The following is a 23194-nucleotide window of genomic DNA, read 5'->3' on the forward strand; positions in this document are numbered from 1 at the left end:
ATTGCTTTATTTATGAATTGCCAAGATGATTATGATTTGCAAAGTTTATAGCAAAAAGGTAATATCTATTTGGTTTTCAAACTCAGAAATTGAATTTTGGTATTTTGGTTTTAGTGTAGCAACATTGTAAAACTTAAAAGTGATATTGCCTTCAGTCAGATTGTCCTTGGTTAAGATCCCAACTCTCCTTTTTCCTATTGTTGATGATTTTGGGCAGGTTGCTTAACCTGTCTGAGTGTTTATACCAGGTTTATTAGTATATTAAAAAGGTGATCTGGGGGAAATGCATGTCCCACAGAAATTAATCAGCATATGATAATTTATGATTTTCTTTTGCCAGCATCTGAAAGATGATAGTAAAACTATTGAATGAATGAATTGAATGAGTTAATCTGAGGCCCATGTACTGATCAAAGCTCTTTTTTCCTTAAGGGAGCTTCACTATTCAGAATGTTTTCCCACAGTCTGATGGTGATAGTTCCAAAGTTAAGGTTAAAGTTCGTATTAACATCCATGGAATCTTCAGTGTGGCTAGTGCATCAGTAATTGAGAAGCAGAATATAGAAGGGGATCACAGTGATGTTCCTATGGAGACAGAAACTTCTGTTAAGAATGAAAGCAAGGATGATGTGGTATGTAGAAATTCTGTTTCAAAAAGGTTCCTCTAATATATGCAGTGTCTTAATTCTACCTGGTACTTTTAATAGTTGAAAATATTAATATCTGAGGTTTTGCTCTGAAGTTCTGCTATAGGAATCAGTATATAAACTTTTAAAAATACAATCATTAAAGAATAATTCTATTTTAAATGCTCTACATCTTTTCACATTGTAACATGTTTTTCGGAGGCTTGTGTATTTTTCATAGCATTATATGGAAAATATGCATATGTGTGTCTGGAGCCATCTTTCCTAAATTCTTTATTTCTATTAAAAACATTTATTATAGCTAGCTTTTTAGCTTACAGATAAATCCAATTCAGAATGATAAATTCTGAACTGTATACATATGTGTTTTTAGATTGAGAATACATGCTTAATAAAGAAATTTTCAGAGCTTAGTTAGGAGATATCTGTGGCAGTTGAGCAGAAGAATGTGCTGTACATTCAGTAACATTAAAACAGATTTTTGACAGTTTCTTTATGAAAGAGTTATATGACTCTAACATTGTATTTACTCTTGGCATACTATGAATGAAGGAATCTTAGGAGAAAGTTATTATATTCCATTACATAAAGTTTTCATCTTTTTATATATACTATTTGTAAGTTATTTTAATGGCTTTTGTTGGATTTTTTTCAAATCATAATTGGAGGTCTACCCTAGGCTTTTCATATATTTCTGCATGTTAAGAATGGATTTTAAGATTTTAAATTTCAAGACAGTTTCTCCCTTTTGTGAAAGTTGTCTTTTTGTCTGTTTTTACTAACAGTTACTATAAAATCTTTTTTTCCAGATTGATCAGAATTCTACCACTACTCTTTAAAGTACTTCGTTAAAGGACCATGGCATTTTCTTTCATTCTTCTTCCCATGTGTTATTTTCCTATTACATCCTCCCTTCCTTGAATTGAGGAGAAGGAAATACTGTCCTAATATGTTAGTGAAGATACAGTCAATTTTTCATAAATAAACATAAGAGTAATAGGTGAAAAGTTAATTTTCTTAATTGTAGTTCACAATAATGTATGGCAGACGTTTAATCCATTTAAGATTTATTTTTTTGTTAAATTGAAAGCATTCTATATGCCTTTTATTTTCTTTGTTTTTAACATCTTTATTGGAGTATAATTGCTTTACAATGGTGTGTTAGTTTCTGCTTTATAACAAAGTGAATCAGCTATACATATACATATATCCCCATATCCCCTCCCTCTTGCGTCTCCCTGCCACCCTCCCTATCCCACCCCTCTAGGTGGTCACAAAGCACCGAGCTGATCTCCCTGTGCTATGCGGCTGCTTCCCACTATCTATCTATTTTACATTTGGTAGTGTATATGAGTCCATGCCACTCTTTCACTTCATCCCAGCTTACCCTTCCCCCTCCCCATGTGCTCAAGTCCATTCTCTACATCTGCATCTTTATTCCTGTCCTGCCCCATCTTTATTCCTGTCCTGCCCCTAGGTTCTTCAGAACCATTTTTTTTTTTTTAGATTCCATATATATGTGTTAGCATATGGTCTTTGTTTTCCTCTTTCTGACTTACTTCACTCTGTATGGCAGACTCTAGGTCCATCCACCTCACTATAGATAACTCAATTTCATTTCTTTTTATGGCTGAGTAATATTCCATTGTATATATGTGCCACATCTTCTTTATCCATTCATCTGTCGATGGACACTTAGGTTGCTTCCATGTCCTGGCTATTGTAAATAGAGCTGCAATGAACATTGTGGTACATGACTCTTTTTGAATGATGGTTTTCTCAGGGTATATGCCCAGTAGTGGGATTGCTGGGTTGTATGGTAGTTCTGTTTTTAGCTTTTTAAGGAACCTCCATATTGTTCTCCATAGTGGCTGTATCAATTTACATTCCCACCAACAGTGCCTTTTAGAGTGAGTTCTTTTAAAGCTATTTCACTTTCTTCACCTGTTTTTCTTCAAAGTCTCTGTGTAATGTTTTAGACCTTTAGTTTTCTCTGTATCATGTTAGTGAATCCTGGGAACTAAAAACAAGGAGAGTATGGCACCCATTTTCTACCTCTCCTAGCATTTCTTATTTGCTGCTTCTGTTTGTCTGTGGGCTTGAAATCCAGTTAGCCAGTCCTTTCGGATGATCTCTTGAATGTGGACTTAAAAAACTCACTCGTGAATAAAATGTATGAATTTATAACATCTGCTTTGGCCATTCAGAGATTGATTTGCTTACAAGAGTGTTTTCGGCTTACCAGAACCCAGGTAGTTGGTGTTCCGTATAAGGTATTTCTTCTTCTTAAGTGAGATGTTCCTGATTATTTCTTTTATAATTTATATAATCAAGAGCCAAAAAAAAGGTAACTAACGTTATGGATCATATACTTAGCATTGTGCGTGAGCACATTCACATATATTAATCTCCTTTTAAATCCCTACCTTAGCTGATATGATAGGTGTTGAATAAATTGTAGTTTATTTCCTTATTCTTGCTAATAACGTAAGTTATTTCCTTATCGTTGCTTTTAACATAAGGGGTGATGTTGAGTACCCTACTGTGCAGAAGACATCCTGTGTACTGTATTGCATAATGGGTCTCTCTAGGACTTCTCTCTTTAATTCTGTATCCAGAAGTTTAAAAGCTTAAGGCTTAAATACCATTATAGAGCAGTCTCTCCCTTCCCCCCTCCCAAAATGTGAACAAATTCAAAGTATTTGAAGCTAATTGGAAGCTAATTGTTTTAAGCTTTACAGCAGAAGCTTTATAGCTGAAGGTTCTTTTTACTGTTCCCTAGTTGCTGACATTGCTGGCTCTGAGGTCAATGAAACCCAGACATATATCAGTGAGCAACAGTAGGAGTTCTTTGTTTTTTTCTTTCTTTGCATGAGAGTCAATTTATGAGAGATTATTTTATGGGCCTCATTTTTTCATTAAAAATTAAGATGGCTTCGATTTTCCTGAAAAACCATAACATAGATTGCCAACTTTTCTTCAATACAGTATAAGGATGTCTCAGAAAATGGACACTTTTCTTCTAGGTATTTAATAATATCTGGACATATTAGGAAGGTATTACAACTTAGGCTTCATGGCACAGTGAAGGATCAAAGAGACTATTTATCGTACTAATGTACCACAATTTATTTCCCAGTTGTTGACAATTTGGGTTGTTTATCTTTTTATCTATTTTTTAATTCAAAATATCTGATTACTTATATGTACCAGGTACTGTTCTAGGCACTGAGGATACAGTGGTATTAAGCAAGATAAAGAAGGTCCCCACCCATCTGTAACTTACATTCTAATGGAAAAGGATAGGCAAGAAGCAACAAGATACCATATAAATATAAAGGAAATTAACAGCAGGGGATGCATAGTGGAAATTAAGTGATGAGGAAAGCCACCTGTGAGGAAGGAAAAGGAAAGCTAGCCTGAAAGATGAAAAGGCAGTTTGAGAGTAAGGAGCAGGTAGGTAGTTATCCAGACAGAGAGAATAACAAAGGCCCTGACGGCAGGATACCCTTTTTTATTGTTACAGATACTAAGGTAGCTGATAATATAAAATATAGAAAAGGGGAGAGTGACAAAACAAAAAGAAATTGAGAAGGTAGGTCAAGGGACAGATTAGATAATTATTCTGGATTTTATTCTTAAGTGCTTTTTCATTTATTCAGCAAATAACTAGAAGTACCTAAATTGTGTGTTTGGATATAGCAGTCAATAGAAAGACAGTCTCAGCCCTCGTGGAGAAGCCAAAGTCTAGAGGCACGTCCATTAACTTACCCGCTAGTGATAATATTCCTATGAACCTTCTTAAAATTATTTTAAAAGACTAACAGGTTATTCTCATATCAATTGTAAGATGTACAGTTTTCCACTTAATATATCTGAAATCGGGATGAGTCATGCAAATGATAATATCTTATATTCACTGTTGCCTATGGCAGTAATCATGAGAAGTTCTCATCATCTGTCTGTACATGTGTGAACTTGGTTGTTATTCCTAATGGCATGAGTAAGCAATTGCAACCCCTTGACATTAAACAGATTGTTTAAGGACCATTCAAGGAAGGAATATCAGTCCTGGTTGTTGTCCGAAAATAGTCTATTGACTCCTTCTGGTAAGATAAAGAAAAAAGCATCATAAAACTTGTAGAATAGAGGACTTCCTTTGGCAGTCCAGTGGTTAAGACTCCACTGCAGGGGGCACGGGTTCAATCCCTGGTTGGGGAACTAAGATACCGCCTGCCACATGGTGAAAAAAAAAAAAAAAAAAAACTTGTAGAAGAGGTATCAGTGGCTTATAAGAAAACATTAGAGACCATACTGGAGCAATTTTTAAACAAATGGCTGGGTCACTAATGCTCTTGATGGCACAGAGAACAATATTGTGTAGAATAATTCAAACATCAACAACTGAATTAAGTGATTCAGAAGAGTTGGATTCTTAATGTGAAGTAGTTTTAGAAATACCTTAACCATATTATTTGGTTTATTTCTTTCAGAGATATGAATATATACACAATAGAAGAGCTCTTTCAATAAGTATAAAATAAAAATGCTAAGTGATAAAGTATTTTGGCCTTAATTAGCAGCATTGTTTTCTTAGTATTACATGAAATAGAGTTATTAATGTATTTTTGTCTTTCTGCTTTACCCCAACTCACCACTATAACACATTTTCCACCTCTTTTCCATCATAGGGTTGGGGAAATTGTAGAGTTGGAAGGTGGTAGGGCAGGGAGGATGGGGGGTGACCTTTTAACTACAAAGAACAGTGGTGTAAATTATCTTCTAACTTGTTTTTCTCTTTGGCACAAATAAGCATTTATTCAGGATAGCCTTCTGGACATTATATGTATACTTAACTCCATATATATGTATATGAAGACCTAAATTATCCTGATTCCTGAATTCCAAGCTTTCTCCTTTTTAGGAGGATGGTGGTGGGTAAGATTAAAAAAGACCAGAAAAACTTAATACTTGTGATTGTTTGCCAAGTGGAGAGTCCATCTTGGCAATCTTATGGGTTGAAAATTTGTCTTTTAGACATTAAAAAAAAATATTAAAAGTTTACATTGTAATAATTCAGAGACATCTACTTTGACAGTTTTGATACATTTCATTTGAGTATTTTCCTACATTTAAAAAATATAATTGAATTTATGTGTAATACTTAAATTTTGTATCTTTTTCTCTTTATTTTCCCACATTAAGTTCTTTATAAACATTTTTCATGTCAAGTTTAATGTTCTCTTTTTTTGTGAGTCTTGGTTTGTGAATTTGACTTGAGAACAATTTTCCATTTATTTTGCAGTTATTTGGCCACAGGTGAATGAAACAAGATTTATTCACATAGCATCAAATAGATCTTTTCATTTTACTTACTGCCTGTTAATCTAATTATTTATAGTTACTCTCAAAAATAGCTTCTACTTCACTGTGTTCACACATTTGAAAACAGGCTTGAGCTCTAAGCTGCTGTTCATTACCAAACAAATAGAAAAAAGAAAGAAAGAAAAAGACTACAGATATTGTCAATTACATATTTTCTCTGCAGGATAAAATGCAGGTTGACCAGGAAGAAGAGGGTCATCAAAAATGTCATGCTGAACACACTCCAGAAGAAGAAATTGATCATACAGGAACCAAAACAAAGGTTTGTTATACTGTGGTTGTGTCTTTTTGAGATTGATATTTTGAGTTAATACATTTGCTGTGTAATGCATGCTTTTAATACACCTGGTGTTTTTAATTTCGTATTATGAAAGCATATAACCAGAATAAATACATTTCAGTGATTCACTATAGAAGATTTCTAAAAGAATGAATAAAATTATTTTTTTGGCAGGAAAAAAAGATGTTTTTCATTAATTTTTTTTTCTCATTAAAAATCATGTAATCTCAGAAAATAGAAACCGGAATAGGACAAATGAAGAAAACTTAAATTAGCAATAATGCTGCATCTGAATATTAACCACTCTAAGCATTTTGCTGCATATCATAAAGCATTTTTTTTGTGCAAAATAATATTTTTGGAAGTAAAATTTTAAAGGGTAAATGACTCTATTATTAAGAGTCATTATTTTATTAAAAAATGATTGCTGATAGAAGAGAACGGAGAAACACCCTGCCCCAGTCACCCAGATGAATGTGGCTACAGCTCTAAACTATCATCTTTGACAGATTTTTCTAACCTGAATAGAACTTAATCTGTGATGGTTAGCTGTATAGATTTTTTCCAAAGGCTATAAAGATTCAGTTATAAATCCTAGTTGCTCAAGTAATATAAAACCTGAAACCCATTTTTCTAAATTTTTTATTTTATTCAGTATGTTTGCCTTTAGTTATTCAACAGATCTATTGAGATATAATTTACATACCATCCAATGCTCCCATTTAAAAGTACAATCAAAGGTTTTTAATATACTCACAGAGTTATGCAGTCATTATCACAATTTTACAACATTTTCATCACTCCAAAAAGAAGCCCTGTACCCATTAGCAGTAACTCTTTATTTTCCTCCCAACCCTCTCCCTGCCAGCTCTAGGCACCCACTAATCTTTTTGTCTCATTGACTTGCCTGTTCTGGACATTTCATATAAATACAGTGGTACAATATGTAGTCCTTTAGTGACTGGCTTCTTTCACTAAGCATGTTCTGGACATTTCATATAAACACAGTCATGCAATATGTAGTCCTTTAATGACTGGCTTCTTTCACTAACCATGTTTTCAAGGTTCATCCAGGTTGTAGGATATATCAGTACTTCATTCCCTTTTATGGCTGAGTAATATTGTATCCTACAGATGCATACCACATGTATTCATTCATCAGCTGATGGACACTTAGATTGTTTCTACTTTTTGACTATTACGAATAATGCTATTATGAACAATCATATACAGGTTTTGTGTGGATGTATATTTTCATTTTTCTTGGGCGTGTACCTAGGAATGGAATTGCTGGGTCATATGGTATCTCTGTGTTTAACAATTTGAGGAACTGCCCAACTGTTCTCCAAAACGGCTGCAATATTTTACTATGTTGTCAAAAATGTATGAGGGTTCCCATTTCTCTATATCCTCACCAACTCTTCTTTTCCTCTTTTTTTTTTTTTTATTATAGTCATCCTAGTGGTATGAAATGGCATGTCATTGTGGTTTTTATTTTATTTATTTATTTTTGGCTGGGTTGGGTCTTCGTTGAGGTGCGCGGGCTTCTCATTGTGGTGGCTTCTCTTGTTGCGGAGCACGGGCTCTAGGCACGTGGGCTTAAGTAGTTGTGGCATGCGGGCTTTAGAGTGCAGGCTCAGTAGTTGTGGCACACGGGCTTAGTTGCTCTGCGGCATGTGGGATCTTCCCGGACCAGGGCTCAAACCCGTGTCCCCTGCATTGGCAGGCGGATTCTTAACCACTGCGCCACCAGGGAAGCCCTCATTGTGGTTTTAATTTGTATTTCCAGCACAATATTTTTTATGTAGAAAGATTTAGTGTATACAGGGTGTAAAATACTATCAATATTAAAATAATGTTTTTAATTAAAGTATAGTAGATGATAATAGTTTTGTTTGATTTTACTTTGTTTCATCAGAAATCAGTCTCTTAAGTTTCTAAAACTAGCTTGAAAATATATTTACACTTTTCTTGCATTTCTTTTGCAGTCTGTACCCTCAGATAATCAAGAGCGATTAAACCAGACCATTAAAAAAGGAAGAGTCAAGAGTATTGATCTACCTATCCAGAGTAGCCTGTGTAGGCAATTGGGCCAAGATCTTCTCAACATCTACATTGAAAATGAGGTATATAAATCAGAATGGATGTTGAAGTAGGTGGTAGTGTGTTCTGAAATTTTTGTAGAAGTAAATGATTATCCCTCAAATTTGTGGAACTAGGCTATAACTCATAAGGAATTATTAAATAGATTATTGAACTACTTTATTTTGGACAAAATGCTGAGCTGTATTTGTGTCATGTACAGTGTAACTTTCACCTTAGTTACATGAAAAACATGGATTGTCTCCACTATAGAGAAAGGCCTTTCCAATACTAGTAATTCTTACCCCCTTTTATTGTGTCTTAACAGTAGCACACCCAGCAGACATTGTATAGGAAAGTATTACCAGCTCCCCTCTTCTAATGTGTTGTCCTTAAAGATTAAGGTTCAATTCAGAATGTTTTCTGACTTCCATTTAATACTTTTTAGAATCTGTTGTCATTCTTGAAATTTTCTTTACATATTTACATGTTTCATTTTACAGTCTCTTGAGGAAAAGAGTTTGGTTTCTTTACCAATAGTTGTGTGTAAAAAGTAATTTTTTTATATTAAAATTTACACTTAAGTGGTAGTTACTAATTTCTACGGGCTTGACTGGCATTAAAGAAGGTCAGTTTTCTTTGAAGTGCCACATACTCTCCAATTGCTGCATGTTATTCTGGGAATTTCCTCAAGAGATTTTTGACTTTACAATGCTGCTCTTTCTAGTACCTAAGTATATCACCTATTCATTAATTATTAAAGGCTACACTTTATGTGAAGCAAGCATTTCTAGAGATCCTGAATAATTCTGAATTTGTATGATTTGAGACTAATTTTCTCCAAGGAATGAATTGTGGGGAAGTGCAGCTAATGATAAATTTTGTGTATAAGATTTTTTCTTAAATTTTTAAATGGCTCACTATTTTTTTTTTTTTTAAATAAAATTATTTTATTTATTTATTTTTGGCTGCGTTGGGTCTTCATTGCTGCGGTGAGCGGGGGCTACTCTTCACTGCGGTGCACAGGCTTCTCATAGCGGTGGCTTCTCGTTGCGGAGCATGGGCTCTAGGTGCGCGGGCTTCACTAGTTGCAGCATGCGGGCTCAGTAGTTGTGGCTCGCGGGCTCTGGAGCACAGGCTCAGTAGTTGTGGCGCACGGGCTTAGTTGCTCTGGGGCATGTGAGATCTTCCCAGACCAGGGATTGAACCCGTGTCCCCAGCATTGGCAGGCGGATTCTTAACCACTGTGCCACCAGGGAAGTCCATGTCTCACTATGTTTTTTTCAAATTGGAATATAGTTACTTCACAATGTTGTGTTAGTTTCTGCTCTACAGCAAAGTGAATCAGTTATACCTATACATATATCCACTCTTTTTTAGATTTCCTGTCTCACTATTTTAAATTCACAAATATCAGTGCATTGTAGTATTATGTTTAAAATACTATGTTTTTGTTAAAGTACAAATTTTGTTTTTTATTAGTCTTCAGATTCTTTGCTTTTGATTTGACAATAATGATTTTTGTTAACATCTTTAAATACTTTGATATCTTATTTAATCCTCAAACCTATGAAGTGTAAGTACTCTTTTAATAGATGAGGAAACAGGCAGAGGTAGACTGAATCACCCAAGTTCAGAGAGTAACCTTTTGTTTTGGAGCCAGGTAGTCTGTCTCCAAAGTTCAAGATCACAACTGCTATACTGTGTCACTTACCAAAGCCAACATTTATTCAGTACCAGTTATGTGTCAGGCACTGTACTAAATATTTTATGTGAATTACATCAATCTTATTAACAGCCATACGAGACAGATAGAAGTAAGCGCTCTAGGATAAGAAAACTGAGGCTTAGGTTAGGTGACTTTGCTGCAATTTCAAAGGTAGTAAGTGGGAAACCTGGGATTTGAACACCAATATGTACAATGACATAGTCTATGGTTATTTTTTTAAAAAGCTTTTATTGAGGTATAATTCACATACCATACAGTTCACCAATTTAAAGTGTACAGTTCAGTGGCTTTTGGTATTACATTATTAATTTTTTAAATTGTAGTAAAATACATATAACGTGAAATTTGCCATTTTGACCATTTTTAAGTGTACAACAATTCAGTGACATTAATTATATTCACAGTTATATAACCATTGCCACTATCTTTCTTAAAGATTTATTTATTATTTATTTTATTTATTTTTGGCTGCATTGGGTCTTAGTTGTGGCACACAGGATCTTCGTTGAGGCACGCAGGATCTTTCGTTGCAGTGCGCGGGCTTCTCTCTCGTTGTGGTGTGCAGGTTTTCTCTTCTCTAGTTGTGGTGCTTGGGCTCTGTAGTTGTGGTGCGTGGGTTCCAGAGCGCGTGGGCTCTGTAGTTTGTGGCACGCAGGCTGTAGCTGAGGCACGTGAGCTCAATGGTTGTGGCACATGGGATCTTAGTTCCCTGACCAGGGATCAAACCCGCGTCCCCTGCATTCTAAGGCAGATTCTTTACCACTGGACCACCAGGGGAGTCCCACCATTGCCACTATCTTTTCCAAAACCTTTTCATCACCCCAAACAGAAACTGTAACCATTAAGTAATAACTCTCATTCCTCCCTTCCCCCAACCCCCAGTAAACCAATCTATCATGTAATGTAAATGTAATCATAGAATATTTGTCCTTTTGTATCTGGCTTATTTCACTTAGCATAGTGTTTTCAAGGTTTATCCACTTTGTAACATGTATCAGAACTTTATTTCTTTTTATAGTAGAGTAACATTCCATTTTGTATGTATACATTTTATCCATTCATCTGTTACAGATCAAGTGAGTTGTTTCCACCTTTTGGCTATTGTGAATAATGCTGCAGTGAACATTGGCATACAAATATGTTTGAGTTCCTGCTTTCAACCTTTTGGTTATATACCTAGGAGTGAAATTGCTGGGTCATAGTGTAATTCTTTTTTTTTTTTTTTTAGAATTAATTAATTAATTAATTTATTTATTTATTTATTTATTTATTGGCTGTGTTGAGTCTTTGTTGCTGCGCGCGGGCCTTCTCCAGTTGCGGTGAGTGGGGGGCCACTCCTTGCCGCGGTGCGGGGGCCCCTCACTGCAGTGGCTTCTCCTGCTGCGGAGCATGGGCTCCAGGTGCGCAGGCTTCAGCAGTTGTGGCACACGGACTCAGTAGTTGTGGCTCGGGGGCTCTAGAGCGCAGGCCCAGTAGTCGTGGAGCATGGGCCCAGCTGCTCCACAGCATGTGGGATCTTCCCAGATCAGGGCTTGAACCCGCGTCCCCTGCATTGGCAGGCAGACGCACAACTACCATGCCACCAGGGAAGCCCCATATTGTAATTCTTTGTTTAGCTTCTTTAGGAGCCACCAAACTGTTTTTTCCCTAAGCTGCAGTATTTTACATTCCCAACAGCAACGTACAAGGGTTTCAAATTCTCCAAATCATCACCAACACTTATGTTCCATTTCTTTGATTATAGTCATCCTAGTAGGTGTGAAGTGGTATTTCATTGCAGTTTTGGTTTGTATTTCCCTAGTGTTTTCATGGCAGCTAATCTGAAACTTTTTGAATAGGGGAAGATGATAATGCAGGATAAATTAGAGAAAGAAAGAAATGATGCGAAGAATGCTGTTGAAGAATATGTATATGATTTTAGGGACAAGCTTGGCACTGTCTATGAAAAATTCATCACACAAGAAGTAAGTCTAAATTTTGTAGTTTTTTATGAGAACTATTTAAATGTTTGCTTGAGAATGCTAATACGAATTATGTAAATAAATGTACCAAATGTGTTATTGTTGTCAATCTTTTTGAGTACATTTAGGAATGGTTCTTAGTTATTTTTCCAAATTGCAGAAGGCTGGTGAGAAAGATGTTTATAAACAAAAAGTCAGAAAAAAAATTTTTTACACTTGAAAAACATTTTGTCCTTCCTTGATGACTTTTATTTCTAAGGAGAGCATTTTCAATCAGTATCTCTTAAATGTATAACTAGGACTTGAGAAAACTGTCTGCAATATTGGAGGACACAGAAAATTGGCTTTATGAAGAAGGAGAGGACCAAGCTAAACATATTTATGTGGATAAGCTTCAAGAACTAAAGGTAAACTTTTTAAAGTCCATGTTAGTGTTGAACAGAACATTAAGTTGTCCTAAAAATTATGGTGTAAGAGCACAGTGTATGTGTTTAATAAATAAATATATAAGAAATTACTAAGGCAGGTATGTGTAAGAGGAAGTGTTCTCTGAATTTGAGAGGTGAGTAATGCTACATGATAACTGAAATTAAATAATGTATAATCATATTTGTCTATCATGATACTCAGATATAAAAATTTAGCAGATGACCAGAGTGTTAATGTTATTTTCATACAAGCCATATGTTTCTGAGATGTCATTAAGAAGTGATTTGTCAACCTGACCCCTTATCCATTATTGCTCTGCTTCTTTCCCCCTTGACTGCTCCGATTTTGAGGAGTAATACACTGCCCTTTCGTATTTTCACATTGTAACTAATGTGAAATTAGTGGGACACCAGGCCAGCAAAGAACGTGAGAAATAGTACCCCTGCTCTTCAGTGTCCTTTTACAAAGAAATAAGGAGATGTGTCCACCAGCTGCCCTTTTTCTACTAGGTCAGTGGTCTGACTTTAAGACCACTATTACTCTTTTCCTTCTGCTTGCTACCCAGCGCTCCCCCACACAGAAAAAAAAAATGCTTTAAAAGATTAGAAGTTAAGATTGGAAAGATGACAGGAAATTTTAGTCTTTCCTTCTTTGTGTGAATCGTAGCAGTGCTTTAATGTGCACATGAATTACCAGGGGCCCTTATTGGAAAGCAAATTATGGTTCAGTATATCTGACTTGGGCCCATGATTCTGCATTTTTTAATAAGCTTCTGGGAGATTCTGATGCTGCTGGTCCCTGAACCATTCTTTGAGTAGCAAGTGAATACACAGATGCTAAGTGATGACATTAGTAAGGACTTCTAGCGTATGGGAAAAGGAAGCCCTTCAGGGATTGGCGGGGGCGGTGTGTGCAAAAGAAGTTACTTAACTTAAAAGCAAAAGAAGTTAATACCTTGCAAAAATTACCTTCATGCCAATAAATTACTTTCAAAGGGAATAATTAAAAAGCAACTTGAAAACCTAAGCTTATGAATGCAAAACTAGCTTTACTGTATTTTATCTTGGTGGTTTTTACTCCCCATCTCCCTAAAATATATATACTTGGGGCTAGAGGAGCAAACCAGGCAGCTGAGGCTAACAGAAATAACTGAAAAGCCCAGCAGCTCCCAGAATGGATTATTTCGCTTCAAGTATATAAGTAACCATAGAAATGAATGTTATAGATGTTTTCACAGGCTTTACTGTTTTTTTGAGATGGCTTTTAGGAATTAAAAATGCTTTCAAAAACATTGACAATAAAAAGTATAATGTGTAAATAGACTAAATGCAATATGGTATCTTGGAACAGAAAAAGATGAAATCCACATAATCTGGAGTTCAGTTAATAGTAATACACCAGTGTTGGTTTCTTAGTTTTGACAAATGTACCACGATGGTATAAGATGTTAACATTAGAGAAAAGGTGCTTGGCTCTTTATTGTTTCCTTTGTAACTTTTCTGAAAACCTAAAATTGCTGTAAAATAAGCTGATTTTTATTTAAATATGTAAAGGATTTGAAAGAAAATATTTGTTTTTCTAATGCATTCCCCTCCTCAAAGTTATAGGAGGCTGTTTTAAAATTTAGAATCTCCCTCCTACCAGGCAGCTGGGGCAAGGGGCTGAATGGGTCTTTTTGTTTTTAAGCACTATACTTAAAATACACATCTTAATCTAATGAATAAATATAACATAAATAATATTCAGTAGGTATTAAATATCAGGAAATCCCAGTAATCATGTTGCTTTTAGAGTTATATGCATTATAAATATATGAAACCAAGTTTCAAATACATGAATTCTGCACGCAGCATATAGTCCTTATGGTTTTCTTAATGGTTTTATAGACTTTTAACACGTAACTTTAAAGTAATTAAAGTTTTTCTTTGGATTTGAGAGGAATCAAGAGGTAATCTTAATGAATGAGAGAAGACAGGCATTCCTGTGTAGGATTCAATAAGCAAATAATCATCTCCACATAGGAAAATAAGAGGGGACATATTTTAATCTGACCACCTTTCTTTCCGATTCATCATTCTGTAAGGGCCCAATAAAAGTTTTCTGTTAATAACTTTTTCTTTTTAAAAAACTTACGTTAACAGAAATATGGCCAGCCTATTCAAATTAGGTACGTGGAACATGAAGAGAGACCAAAAGCTTTAAACGACTTGGGAAAAAAGATCCAACTTGTCATGAAAGTTATAGAAGCATACAGAAACAAGGTATTGAATTCATAAAGTAAACTGGTGATGATGGTAATGTGTGTATTACGCAGAGAGGGTGGGGTAAATCTAAAAATTCTCAACTACAAAGCTATAGCAGTTGTTGCTACCAAGTTCCAGAGACATTGTGCACCAAACTTAAAACTTTTTTTCTTTATTGTAAAATTATCAGTAAAGGATACTGATAATTTAAAATACAGTGCAGATATGTGGCTTTAATCTTTTAAAATTCCCTAAAACTATATTATAAATTAATCCAGTGACCAAATTCATTGTTTTCTTCTTAGGGGTTTCATTATAGTGCAAAAGGTTTTTTTGGACCTTTTTTAATTTACAGGCCTCTTTGAAACTGGACTCTGCTAGCATTCATTTTGTCCCTTGGCCTCTTTTTCTTTTGGTTGCACTTTGTCTTCCAGTCTTTCAGTCATCTGTAACTCCCGTATCATTTATTGTTTTATATATGTGCCCAAATCTATCTTACTACCCTTAACCTTTCCACTGTTTTTCAGCCTCAAATGTTTAGTTATATAGATAATATCTCCATTTGGATGTAACAGTAAGATTTGACAAAATTAAGCTGATGATTTTTTCCCTCTAAATCAGAGGTTAGCAGACTTTTTCTTTAAATGAACAAATAATAAATATTTTAGGCTCTGTAGGCCTACCATCTCTATACAGCTACGCAACTTTGCCATTGTAGTGCAAGAGCAAACACACAATGTATAAACAAATGGGCATGGCTGTGTTCCAAAACAACTTTATTTAAAAATTCAGCAGGTTGGATTTGGCCTGCAGGACAAGTTTGCTGACTCCTGTTTTAAACAAATATTCACTATAATTCCCCCAGGTTTTACCCCTGATGTTAAAATTGCATCAGTGGGCTGGAGAGGCCAGCACCAGAAAGATTTAGGCAGGGTATTATCATAGCTTACATTTATCAAGCACTTACTAAATTTTAGGCACTTTGCATGAATTATCTCACTGTATTCTCACAAGAATGTATTATGTAAGAGAATTGCAGTGCTTAAGCAAACTTGTCAAGGATTACACAGGTAGTTTAAGAGATGCAGTCGGGGGCTTCCCTGGTGGCGCAGTGGTTGAGAATCTGCCTGCTAATGCAGGGGACACGGGTTCGAGCCCTGGTCTGGGAAGATCCCACATGCCGCGGAGCAACTAGGCCCGTGAGCCACAACTACTGAGCCTGCACGTCTGGAGCCTGTGCTCCGCAACAAGAGCGGCCACGACAGTGAGAGGCCCACGCACCGCGATGAAGAGTGGCCCCCGCTTGCCGCAACTAGAGAAAGCCCTCGCACAGAAACGAAGACCCAACACAGCCATAAATAAATAAATAAAAATTAAAAAAAAAAAAAACTTGCAACTTTCACGTTGTGCGTTTTAAAAAAAAAAAAAAAGCACGCAGACAGAGGGATGAATGGGGAGGAGATCCTCTTTCTATGTTGCATTGTCATTTCTTTCTGGTTTTGAGACTGCCAGTCTAAATCACGACATCTTAGATCATTGCCTACATGTGACAGCTGCAGTTGTCTCTTTCAGACAAAATTTTATTATGTATTGGGTTGGCTGAAAGGTTCATTCAGTTTTTTCTGTAAGATGGCTCTAGTAGTGCTTAGTTGTCTTAAACTTCGAAACAATTTTATTAGATTGTATTTTGACAGCTGTCATATCAGCGTGCATTTTAAAAACAACATCAAAATTGGTGAATTTTTGTGTAGCCATTTTAATATTGAAGATGGAAGAAAAAAAAGCAACATTTTCGGCATATTATGCTTTATTATTTCAAGCAAAGTAAAAATGCAACTGAAACACAAAGATTTGTGCAGTGTATGGAGAAGGTGCTGTGACTGAACAGACATGTCAAAAGTGGTTTGTGAAGTTTCATGATGGACATTTCTCGCTGGATGATGCTCCACAGTCGGGCAGACCAGTTGAAGTTGAGAGCGATCAAATCGAGACATTAATTGAGAACAATCAACGTTATACCACGCAGGAGATAGCCGACATACTCAAAATATACAAATCAAGTGTTGAAAATCATTGGCACCAGCTTGGTTATGTTAATCACTTTGATGTTTGGGTTCCACATAGGTTAAGTGAGAAAAACCTTCTTGACCAAATTTCCGCACTTGATTCTCTACTTAAATGTAATGAAAACGTTTCGTTTTTAAAACAAATTGTGACGGGCAAAGAAAAGTGGATACTGTACAATAATGTGGAACAGAAGAGATCATGGGGCAAGCGAAATGAACCACCACCAACAACACCAAAGGCCGGGCTTCATCCAAAGAAGGTGATGTTGCATATATGGTGGGATTGGAAGGGAGTCCTCTATTATGAGCTCCTTCTGGAAAACCAAACGATTAATTCCAACAAGTACTGCTCCCAATTAGACCAACTGAAAGCAGCACTCGATGGAAAGCGTCCGGAATTAGTCTACAGAAAACGCATAATCTTCCATCAGGATAACCATGTGTTTCTTTGATGACCAGGCAAAAACTGTTACAGCTTGGCTGGGAGGTTCTGATTCATCTGCCATATTCACCAGACATTGCACCTTTGGATTTCCACTTATTTTGGTCTTTACAAAATTCTCTTAATGGAAAAAATTTCAATTCCCTGGAAGACTGTAAAAGGCACCTGGAACAGTTCTTTGCTCAAAAAGATAAAAAGTTTTGGGAAAATGGAATTATGATGTTGCCTGAAAAATGGCAGACGGTAGTGGAACAAAAGGGTGAATGCGTTGTTCAGTAAAGTTCTTGGTGAAAATGGAAAATGTGTCTTTTATTTTTACTTAAAAACCAAAGGCACTTTTTGGCCAACCCAGTAATTCTTGTCAACAACTTAAACATATTCTGTTGTACAAGTCAGAATTTTCTGTCTAGCTTTCTCTGTGCCTGCTTAACTTATTTTTCTTTACTCCCTGACAAATTTAAGTCCATGCAGCTTCTTTCTTGGCTAAGTACTACTTTTTCCTCTAATACCCTTCACCATTCTTTTCCAAACCTGACTTCTTCAGAAGGCCTTTCCTTTTAAAACCCCATACTGATTTTTCTTTCTCCCAGTTTCTTCAGTTCTGTGTAGTTTGTAAATGGCTTCTTCACATGGGTATGTGTGAGGTGTACACTCAATAAGAGTCTAACTCTTTTAAGCAGAAATTATCAATAAATTGGTGCTTATTGAAAAACCTGTTACATTAAGTAAAGTGTTTTTTTTCCTAATAGGATGAAAGATACGATCATTTGGATCCTGCTGAAATGGAAAAAGTTGAAAAATATATCAGTGAAGCCATGAGTTGGCTGAACAGTAAGATGAATGCACAGAACAAACTAAGTCTCACTCAAGATACTGTGGTGAAAGTTTCAGAAATAGTCGCAAAGTCAAAGGTTAGAAACTATAAACTTCTCTTTTTCATGGGTTCAGTCACTAAACTTTTTTAATGGGAGCCATACTTTGAGAAATAATCAACTTGGCAGAAGAATATAGAAAAACAGGAATTTGAGGCTAATCTTTAATTTTGGGAAAAAAAAACATTCTAGGTGGGACATCTCTGTTCCTTGATTTAATTAGTCATATACACAAAGCTGTTTTTTAGATTTTAAGTGTAATACAGAATGAACTAAAGCAATGCGGAACTCCAAATATGTCCGATTTTTCTAGGCTGTATAATATTTCTGAGCCTCCATTGTAAAATGGCAATATATATTTGTCTTTGACGTAGTTTGAAATGTGTAAAATTCCAGGGTAAAATCTTACTTATGAGATAAACTTTCCAGTTTAAAAAACATTACTACTGAAAATGTTAAAGGTTATAGAAAACACTATGAAAAACACGGGGACAAACTTGATAATGAAGATCAGCATCTAAGTAGAAAAATGAGTAAAGACATTGGTAAAACAACTGACAAAGAAATACATATCCAATAAACATTTGAAAAGGTGTTCATCTTCATTACTAATCTAAGAAATGCAAATCTCTCTGATTTGGCTGTGTGTTTACATTCACAATCTTTGCCATAATTGCCAAGGGTGTGAAGAAATGGATGCTCTTCCTGAGCAACTTGGTTAAATTTGTTACCGTTTTTCTGGGACATCATTTCAGAATATGTATAGAAATTTAAAATGAGTTTACCCTTTAATGCAGAAATCACAATTCTAGGAATTCATCTTAATTTGACTGTTACGTAAGTATATGCAGATAAATACCCTTGCTTATGATAGCAAAAACCTGGCAACAACCTAAATACCTATCAGTAAGAAACTAGATAAATAAATTGATGCATATTTCAACATTACAACACATTTTGACAATTAAATATAGTATTTAAGATATCAGAGATAAATCTATTTAGATATATAGATTTATACAACATATTGTTGAGTGAAAAAGGAAAGATAACTTTATTTAGATTCTGTAATCTCACTGTATCAATTAGCATGTTCATAGATTTGTATGTTTGGAGATGTGTGTGTGCATGGACATACATCTAGGATGTTCACCAAAAGGTTAGTTATGTTAATCTATAGGAGATGGAATTTCAGGTGATTCTTTTTAATCTAGTTCAGTATGTCTGTAGGTATTTGATTCATTTTTAAAACAAAAACAGGTTTTAGGGTGTTTTTTTTTGGAGTATGTTTGATTTACAAGATTAGTTTCAAGTGTACACACAGTGATTGTTTTTATAGATTATACTTCAAAGTTATTATAAAATATTGGCTGTATTCCCTATGTTGTACAATATATCCTTGTAGCTTATTTATCTTATACATATTAGTTTGTACCTCTTAATCCTCTACCCCTATCTTTCCCCTCCCCAGTTCCTCTCCCCACTGGTAACCTCTAGTTTGTTTATATCTGTGAATCTATTTCTTTTTTGTTATATTCACTCATTTGCTTTATTTTAAAAATTCCACATGTAAGTAATAACATACAGTATTTGTCCTTCTCTGTAAGCATAATACCCTCCATGTTGTTGCAAGTGAATTGTCATTCTTTTTTTATGGCTGAGTAGTAATATTCCATTGTATACACGTGCCACATCTTCTTTGTCCAGTCATCTGTTGATGGACACTTAGGTTGCTTCCGTATCTTGGCTATTGTAAATAATGCTGCTAGGAACATTGGGGTGCATGTATCTTTTCAAATTAGTATTTTCATTTTTTCTGGATATTTACCAAGAAGTAGAATTGCTGGATCATATGGTAATTCTATTTTTAGCTTTTTGAGGAACCTCCATACTGTTTTCTATAATGGGTGTACCAATTTACATTTCCACCAAAAGTGTACCTAGGGTTTCCCTTTTCTCTATATCCTTGCCAAAATTTGTTATTTGTGTTCTTTTTGATGATAGCCATTCTGACAGGTGTGAGATATGTCATTGTGATTTTGATTTGCATTTTTCTGATGATTAGTGATGTTGAGCAACTTTTCCTGTACCAAAATGGGTATTCTTTTAAATCATAAAACAATAAGAGTATTCTCCTTTTGAGAAAGTTTGGCAAAGAATCTATAGTAATTTACTCCTAATCAGATGAGATGCAGAGTGTGATAAAGAACAGTGTGCACTAAAACACTCCCCAAGGATGTTACTTCCTTTGTTTCCGTCCGTATCCCAATATCTGTGACACTGGTCTTGAAAGAACTTTAAGTGTTTCAGTAGCTTTATCTGAAATGGTCTTTTATTTCTGTGTAGAAAAAGCAAGGATATGGAAAATTTATCTCTTTTAAATTGTTAAGTTGAATTTACTTTCATGGCTTATTTTTCCTTCAACAGAAAAGGCTACTGAGCTGTTTTCAGAAAGTAAATAAAGTTAGTGTGTATATTTATATAATTCCATTTATTAAAACTTTTTATGTAAATGTTGAGAAACTTTAATTTATGCAATAGGTATTACGTGATGTAATTTTCATAACAGAGCTCTCGGCATAATTTAAAGGAATGAATTAGAATTTATTCCTGGGAATTCCCTGGCGGTCCAGTGGTGAGGACTCCGCGCTCTAACTGCCAAGAGCCCAGGTTCAATCCCTGGTCCGGGAGCTAAGATGTCGCATGCTGCGCAGTGCAGCCAAAAAAATAAATAAAATAAAAACTATTCCTGCCAAAATAAACTGTATTCAAATTATGAGGAAAAAATTTTAGGAACAGTAAATACAGAATGTATTATTAAAGACTGAATAGTTTCTTGTCACCCCTGACAAACGCTAGCCGAGAAGTTAAATCCTTCATTAAGGTAGTTTAAGAATTAGTTGGTTATCTAGCTGAGCCAACAGCTATTCAGGAATGTGGAATTATGTGGAAATTTAGAAAGTTAATGTGGACTTTAGAATGTTAATGGTAACTTGTTACATAATATTTTTAATATAATCAATTTTCTTCATGTCTTTAGGAACTGGATCATTTCTGTAACCCCATCATTTATAAGCCCAAACCGAAAGTAGAGGTTGCTGAAGACAAGGCAAAAGCTAATAGTGAACACAACGGACCAGTGGATGGACAGAGTGGGACTGAAACTAAACCAGATACAACAAAAGACAGCACACAGCATACTAAATCTTCTGGAGAGATGGAAGTGGACTAAGTCTTAATTTTACCTTCACATAATTCAAACAGTACAAGTAACCACAGGGTCCATTCTTCTTCTTTTACATCTGGTACACACAACAGATGTTTAGTTGTTCTTAACCACTTTTTGTCATTTGTTTTTTGGAGTAGTTTTGAAAAGTGTTTTATATTGAGTGCACCTCTGTTCATTTCCATTGCTGCTTAATGTGAAGCTTTAGCTGAATATACATTAACAAGTCAGTTTAAGCTTTCCTAATATATTTTATGTCAAACATGCAAGATTGATAAGTAGTTGGCAACCTTATTTAAAGCTTCTCCTTGGATAAACCTCAGCTCCTTTATTCAGGAAAGGATACTGTATTGTGCTACTGCTGCAGAAGCATAGATTTAATTGCATCATTATTTTGAAAAACAAATATTGAAATTGATGTGGTTTAAAGCCACCAAGTCACTGACCTTTTTCTAGTTATGGTATTGTTATAATTTAAATATTAAAACAAATAAGAGGTTCCTTGACAAATTAGTCCATCTTGTTGGTGTGTCATAAGAACTTCAAAACTTTGTTTTCATCATATAAATGAACTAAATCACACACTGAAAGGGAAAACGCACAATTTTATGTTAAGGTTACACCAGCAGTTAGCTTCTTTTCATTAGTCATGTGGATTGATGTTTCTCAGAGTAATTCAGTGTCTTTAGCACTTGAAACTTCTGATCTACTTGTCCTGAAGACCAGCTTCTGCTAAAGTAATGCTGGCCCAAAAATGATGAAGCATTTTTGATGAAAATACCTTCATGTTAAGGGGGAAATGCTGTTGACCTACTCAGACATGCATCTGTGATGTTGATAACCTTGTTTTAGTTTTAACAGTTGTTTTGGTCTTCGGAGAAACGGCACAATGTGTATTGCATTATATACATTTATCACTGATTTACTTAATGTTAACATATAAACACTAAATAAGCAGTAATACTTGAAAAGAAGCACTTATACCATAGGTCTTAGGAAATACTGCTTGTAATAAACTTAACTGTGTTACATATCAACAGGCAAAATATAGAATGTTACATAGTGTAATATGATATGATGTGATTAAATTATAGTTCCTGCTGTTACGTTACCTGTTCAGACCTTGGCTCCAGTTTTGGTGCTTCGTATATAAATTATATGGGTTGAGGGGCTGTGAAATTAAGATATTTTAAAGACTTAATCTGTGCTTCATCACCAGACTTGTTCACACTGTTCAGTTCTGTGCAGAAGCTTGATATGGGAGCAGAATGAAATGACTTTTCAACCTACGAGAAAAAGAAGCATAGACAATGCATGGGCACTTGTGTTCTTAATGCCAATCAACTAGATTGACATAGGTTAAAATTTTGAAAGGCTCAGTTTTCCCCAAAGCTACATCATCTTTATATTAAGAATTTTAAAAAAATTAATATGGGCTTTTCTTAAGTAATAAAAATTGAGAGTTTAATATCTTTAGGGATAGTTGTTACTTCTCACAACTAGTTCTCTAAGAGAGATTCTGTTTCTACAATGTAGTCTGCACTGAAAGGAAAGTATGTAGCAGTGCATTTTGCAGGGATTTTTATTCATCCTTTTTGAGGGAGATGTCCCTTTTTTGCATTAAAAAATCATATAGACCCAATATATTTTTTAATGTTTTCAAACTAATGAAGTAATTATATCCATTAGTAATGATGAAATACATTTTTTTAAAAGCATGTATTGTTACTTTTCGTTTGTATGTTGAATATATGGTTCACTTCAGTAAGGGCATAAAAGTTATGATGAAAGGGAATATATAACAGTACACATAGGGAGTTCACAGCTTTTTG

General features: G+C 35.0%; 1 protein-coding gene across 2 annotated transcripts in view; it reads left to right on the plus strand.

Annotated features, from left to right (window-relative positions):
* Window positions 1-22545, plus strand: part of HSPA4L (heat shock protein family A (Hsp70) member 4 like) — a 50043-nt gene extending 27498 nt beyond the window's left edge. For both annotated transcript variants that reach the window (XM_036852582.1, XM_036852581.1), the window contains exons 13-20: window positions 433-632; window positions 6196-6294; window positions 8301-8438; window positions 11962-12087; window positions 12384-12491; window positions 14655-14774; window positions 18014-18175; window positions 21177-22545. In XM_036852582.1, coding sequence (XP_036708477.1) covers window positions 433-632; window positions 6196-6294; window positions 8301-8438; window positions 11962-12087; window positions 12384-12491; window positions 14655-14774; window positions 18014-18175; window positions 21177-21368 — 1145 coding nt within the window. In that variant the 3' untranslated portion in view covers window positions 21369-22545. The remainder of the gene's footprint in view (window positions 1-432; window positions 633-6195; window positions 6295-8300; window positions 8439-11961; window positions 12088-12383; window positions 12492-14654; window positions 14775-18013; window positions 18176-21176) is intronic.
* The last annotated feature ends 649 nt before the right edge of the window (window positions 22546-23194 follow it).

This window comes from Balaenoptera musculus, chromosome 5 (assembly GCF_009873245.2).
Source record: "Balaenoptera musculus isolate JJ_BM4_2016_0621 chromosome 5, mBalMus1.pri.v3, whole genome shotgun sequence".
NCBI lineage: Eukaryota > Metazoa > Chordata > Mammalia > Artiodactyla > Balaenopteridae > Balaenoptera > Balaenoptera musculus.